This window comes from Mandrillus leucophaeus, unplaced genomic scaffold (genome assembly GCF_000951045.1).
Source record: "Mandrillus leucophaeus isolate KB7577 unplaced genomic scaffold, Mleu.le_1.0 Scaffold428, whole genome shotgun sequence".
In the NCBI taxonomy this organism is placed as follows: domain Eukaryota; kingdom Metazoa; phylum Chordata; class Mammalia; order Primates; family Cercopithecidae; genus Mandrillus; species Mandrillus leucophaeus.
The window spans coordinates 746,402-752,448 of record NW_012104565.1 but is presented as its reverse complement, the minus strand read 5'-3'; the positions used below and the strand labels follow the sequence as shown (position 1 = coordinate 752,448).

The 6,047-nt window shown below is 44.6% G+C and overlaps 1 protein-coding gene across 14 annotated transcripts in view; it reads left to right on the top strand.

Annotated features, from left to right (window-relative positions):
• Nucleotides 1–5,559, top strand: part of LOC105548949 (ubiquitin-conjugating enzyme E2 variant 1) — a 61,513-nt gene extending 55,954 nt beyond the window's left edge. For 13 of the 14 annotated variants that reach the window (XR_001007481.1, XR_001007480.1, XM_011993207.1 and 10 more), the window contains 2 exons: nt 2,447–2,572; nt 3,772–5,559. Coding sequence is in view for 12 of the 14 variants with exons in the window: in XM_011993207.1 (XP_011848597.1) it covers nt 2,447–2,572; nt 3,772–3,918 (273 nt within the window). In the remaining 2 variants the exon portion in view is untranslated. The remainder of the gene's footprint in view (nt 1–2,446; nt 2,573–3,771) is intronic. The other variant, XM_011993205.1, reaches the window with a different exon arrangement.
• Nucleotides 5,560–6,047: the final 488 nt, after the last annotated feature.

Genomic DNA, 6,047 nt, shown 5'->3' with positions numbered 1-6,047 from the left:
TTTGTTTGTTTGTTTGTTTGTTTTACTGTGTTCCAGTGAAATTACCAGATGAACATCAGTGGTGAGAAATTTGATTCCTTAAACTGTAAGGAATTTCATCCTTGAATTGTGTGACAAAACCAAGGAGTATAATTTTGCTCCATTCAGGATCCATTCAGTCGACACTGAGTATGTAGTTGTTGATGGAGACTATGATAGGTTCTGAAGATGGATCTCTCATATTTTCCATAAATCTGTATGTGAGTCATGCCTTTGTTTGCTTCCTACTTATTCTGTGTACTGGGGGATTTTTTTTTTTTTTCTTTGAGGAAACACCTTAATTGCAATGAGGTGTTATTTTATAACATAAAAGTGTGAAGATAAACATTCATTCAACAAACATTTAAGTACCAATTCAGTTGAGGGCCCCTGTCAAGGCCCCCACCCTCCTTTTTCCTTGTTTAGTGAGGGTGTCTGATGCCTAATTGAGCCTCAGTTGGGAGGGGCTGAGGGGATTGGGAGGACTTCCAAGGGGAAGCAGCTGGGGTGAGAGCCCCAAGGTAGAGAGCACTTGGCAAGCTTGAAGAGGAATGGTGGGCAGGGGAGGGAGAAGAGTAAAAGAAGAGGAAGTTACGGCTGCCCAGGTCAGTCTGGGAACTTTGGCTTCCTCTTCAGGTCACTAGGAGCTGTCAGAGGGTTAAGCCAGCAGAGACAGCTTCCTGTTTTGAAGATGTCCGTCTTCTGGCTGCTGTGCCGGCAGCAAGAGAGGAAGACTTGGGGGAGTTCAGAAGAGGTGACGGTGGTGGAGGAAAGTGGACAGATACAGGGTCTCTTTCAGAGGTAGAACAGTGGGACCTTCTGACCGCTGGCAGGTAGAGGGTAAGGGAAAGGGGAATTGGGTTGCCTGCTAGATTTTTGCTTTAGCTAACTGGGTAGATGCTGATGTCACTTACTGAGGAAGAAGAGGGCAGGTTGAGGGTAGGTAGAAATTCACAGTTTTGGTTTGGTTATAGTTAGGGATCCCTGTGGACAAGAAAAGTTTCCATGGGTATATTATGAATGCCTTCTGAATTAAGGGTTTAAATCACGTCCTCTGATTTATTCTCCCTAAAGACCACTAGATGCCGCTCTTTGCACCGGAGCAATTGACTTGCGCGGTACAAGACTCCTTTTCTGAGGAGAGGGCGCTGATGCCTGAGAGGGGAACTCGCAGAGAGGGGAGCTCGTGCCTTTGAGGGGGCTACTCTTAACTGGGAGACATCACCCTTCAGTGTGGTCTTCAGACATATGTGATAGCAGTGTGACTTCATATGGGACAGAAAGATAGGGACTAGGTGGTGTTTGAGCTGGGTCTTCAGGGTTGCAAGGCATTTCAGGTGCGGGCAGGGTGCTCCAAGCCGAACGAACAGTCGGGCAGCAGAGCGCGTCTCACTGCTCATGGGTTAGACGGTACAATGAAGAGATTATTGACGTAGGGGGTTGGACTTTTCAGTGTTTCTCAACAAAAGCACAGTTAGCCTTTTCAGAAGGACTGTTTTTGGCTGGGTGTGGTGGCTCACGCCTGTAATCCCAGCGCTTTGGGAGTCCGAGGTGGGCGGATCAACTAAGGTCAGGAGTTTGAGACCAGCCTGACCAACATGGAGAAACCCCATCTCTACTAAAAGTACAAAATTATCCAGCCATAGTGGCACATGCTTGTAATCCCAGCTACTCAGGAAGCAGGAGAATCTCTTGAACCCAGGAGGCAGAGATTGTGGTGAGCCGAGATTACACCACTGCACTCCAGCCTGGGCAACAAGAGCAAAACTCCGTCTCAAAAAAAAACAAAAAACTGTTTTTCCCTGTGCCACCTCACCCACTGAATGCCAGTAATCTCTCAGGTCAGACTACCAAAAAAAAAAAAAAAAGACTGCAGGGAGGGGTGGAACACCCCCACTGAAATCCCTTACCCAGTGCCTAACCCCGGAGTGATGGAGAAGGGGGAAGCAGCTCTGGGTCTGCACCCCTCCCTCATTCTGTCTGAATTTTGAGGTTCTCTAAAGCAGTGGCCTGCTCTGTGCTTTAATACCACATAGTGGTATTTAACTGATTGGCTGATGAGCCTGGTGAGTGGACATTTAACTTGGCTTCCTAGAATAGAGAGTGCCTCTTACCATTCCCCAGAGAAGGACTACAAAGTAGAGAAATTAACATAAAAACAGGTCCCTCTGGTTAGACATAATATTAACTTAAAACTTCACTGGTACTAGCTTAAATGCTTCATCTTTTTATTCCCCTAAGGCCTGGAAGTCATATAAACTAGTATAGGAACTAGTTTAGAACTGCTGGCCTACCACAGAACAAGTAGACTCCATGCTGGAAGCAGATGTACCAGTTCTCCAGTCAGGGATAAATGGGGTTTCACAGGCTCTACCTTTTTGAATGCTTTGTTGTAATTGCGTGACATCTCTGTACCCTTTTTTTCCAGACAATTTATGAAAACCGAATATACAGCCTTAAAATAGAATGTGGACCTAAATACCCAGAAGCACCCCCCTTTGTAAGATTTGTAACAAAAATTAATATGAATGGAGTAAATAGTTCTAATGGAGTGGTAAGTTGTTTTTTCTGCCCCACTTGTTCCTTGGGGTTGACAGTTGCTTTGTACTTAACATCAGGAGCTTTTAGACTGGGCCCAATTCCGTATGTTCTTGGGTTATTTGTTGATAAACTGTATCACTGTGCATAGGAGCACAGATTTCGGGTGGGGCCTGTTTCCCAATTATATCTGGCGATCACTCATATAACACTTACCCTGGGCTAGTTCTGTACTGGTCACTTTGAGATATGAGCTCTTTCAGTCCTCACGCCATCCCGATGAGGTAGAGATGAGGAAACTGAGGCACAGACATAGAAGATCTTGCCCAGGGCTACACCTTTACCCCCTGGGCCTTATTTGTGAACCACTGGCACGTAATATTTTTTTCCTTTAATTGCCTTGCTTTTTTATTTTTACTACCATAAATGGAAAACCTGTCTCAGTTCTCATAACTGGGCAATAATGGCAACAGTAAATATTATAAAAACAGAGCAATGTTAATAAATCTTGACTCCATGTGTCATTTACCCAAAGGCTTTGAGCCTTTGAGGTCTGCTCTCCTGCAAGTGTTGAAGGGATGCTACACATTGACATCACACCAAACCTTCATCTTTGAGATACTCAGAAGACTGGAAAATTGAAAAGAGATGAGCTTCGTTACAGTGTGTTTGGTGTTTAATCCTGAATCTGAGTTCCACCTAAAGTCCTGAGCCCAGAACTCAACCCATGCTTTGGGGAATTTATTTTGGGAAATGCTGCCCTAATCTGAGAGGCACTGGCTCTGTGGCAGACCCTTGTCACTAGAGCACGGGTCCTGGCCACCCTTTGCCTTGGCTGTCCGTACTGCCCTGCATGCACATCTGTCCCCACTACCTGGGCGCAGTGAAGAGGACAGGCCCTGAGCACGGCAGCAGCCAGCCCAGCTGCAGCCATTGTTGTGGAGCCAAGTAGGGCTGGGTTGAGTCTCACCAAGTGTCAGTACCACCGTTTCCTTATCCCAGATAGTAAGCGTTCAGGACACAAAAGGGAAAGGCAGGCTGACTGGAGGGAGGGACTCCAGCAGGTAAGTATTTTTCGTGTAAGGTATTAGGATTAGCAGCAGGTTCAACTTGAAAAGTACATCTTACTCTAGTTTGCATCTTAGCTTAGCCCCAGCATATAGCTGTTTTGTTTGAGAGTCTGAGAGTAATTTGCTTTTGTTTGCCTTGTTGTAGGTGGACCCAAGAGCCATATCAGTGCTAGCAAAATGGCAGAATTCATATAGCATCAAAGTTGTCCTGCAAGAGCTTCGGCGCCTAATGATGTCTAAAGAAAATATGAAACTCCCTCAGCCGCCCGAAGGACAGTGTTACAGCAATTAATCAAAAAGAAAAACCACAGGCCCTTCCCCTTCCCCCCCCATTCGATTTAAGCAGTCTTCATTTTCCACAGTAGTAAATTTTCTAGATACGTCTTGTAGACCTCAAAGTACTGGAAAGGAAGCTCCCATTCAAAGGAAATTTATCTTAAGATACTGTAAATGATACTAATTTTTTGTCCATTTGAAATATATAAGTTGTGCTATAACAAATCATCCTGTCAAGTGTAACCACTGTCCACGTAGTTGAACTTCTGGGATCAAGAAAGTCTATTTAAATTGATTCCCATCATAACTGGTGGGGCACATCTAACTTAACTGTGAAAAGACACATCACACAATCACCTTGCTGCTGATTACACGGCCTGGGGTCTCTGCCTTCTCCCCTTACCCTCCCGCCTCCCACCCTCCCTGCAACAACAGCCCTCTAGCCTGGGGGGCTTGTTAGAGTAGATGTGAAGGTTTCAGGTCGCAGCCTGTGGGACTACTGCTAGGTGTGTGGGGTGCTTCGCCTGCACCCCTGGTTTCTTTAAGTCTTAAATGATGCCCCTTCCAAGCCATCATTCTATTCCCACACTCCTCCACTCCCACCCTTGGCCGAAGCATAGATTGTAACCCCTCCGCTCCCCTCTGAGATTGGCCTTCGGTGAGGAATTCAGGGCTTTCCCCATATCTTCTCTCCCCCACCTTTATCGAGGGGTGCTGCTTTTTCTCCCTCCTCCTCAAGTTCCTTTTTGCACCGTCACCACTCAACACCTTCCATGACACTTCCTTGCTTTGGCCAGAAGCCATCAGGTAAGGTTGGAAAGAGTCTCTGACCTCCCTTGTTTAGTTTTGGAACCGTACTCACTCACTGTCCACCAGCCTGGGAAATGAATAATGGGGCCTCAGCCCTGCCACCCTCTGCTGTCATCAGCTGATGCATTGTTTTTAGCTCAGGTTTTGATAAGGTGAAAAGAATAGTCACCAGGGTTACTCAGACCTGCCAGCTCTTGGAGTCCTTGGTGGTTGAACTTGGAGAAAGACCACATGAAGACACTTGTAAGCACACATGATCCCTCTGAATTGTTTTACTTTCCTATAATTGTTTTGCTTTTAAAAATTGAAGAAGTTTTAAACAGGGCTTTCATTTGGTCATCCTTGCAATCCATTGGGGTCTAGTTTGGAATCTGACAACTGGAACAAAAAGAACCTTGAATCCGGTGCATGCCTTGGTTTTGGTGCTGCTGCTGCTTCCCAAGATCCTCAGCAGGGATTAAGAAGGAACCCGGTGTGCACAGCAGATCCCCGAAATTGGTGGGCTTGACCTCCTAGCAAATTGCTGCATCTTTCCACTTGCTGTTCAGGACCACTAAATGCTGAAATGTGGATGCATACCGAAATAAAAGCAATTCATTGTGTACTAAAGGTTTTTTTTTTTTTAATTTAGTATTTGTGTAAAACCACCTTTTGAAGCAGCAACTATCAAGTCTGAAAAGCAATTGATGTTTCCATTAATCTTTTTCCGGGGGGAAAACCTTAGTTCTAAGGATTTAACATCCTGTAAGTGAAGTTTAACATAACAGTATTCCATAAACAGGCTTTTTATTGTCAGACCATTGCCTGATTTTAATATAATAAAAAAAAAGTGTGCGTTAATATTTAACAGGCTGTACTCTTCTTCCTCTTGGCATATTAGGGACAGAATTTAATGTTTTAGATGCTTTGGGGTTCTAATTGACATCCTAAAGCAGGGGTCGGCAAACTTTTTCTAAAAGGGCCTAAATTAGTAAATATATAGGCTTTGCAGGCCAAGAGGCAGAATCTGAGGACATTGTGTGAGTACTTATATTCTGAGAGAAAACAGATTTCCCAAATTTGTAATTGGTGAAATTCAAAGTAGAGTTCTGTTTATTTATAATGTTATTGGCCCACTAACATGAAGATTGGAGTTCTTCTAGGAGATAACATGTACTTTAATTGGGATTCATTCGTGTTCCCTGTCATCAAGCCTCTTGCAAATGTTCATCTGTAAAAATCATTCTTCATGCTAGAAGCCATACAGAATCAGGCAGTGGGCTAGATTTGGCCCATGGGTCATAGTTTGCCAACCCCTGTCCTAAAGATGGTAGGCTTCTTTTTTTTTTTTTTTTT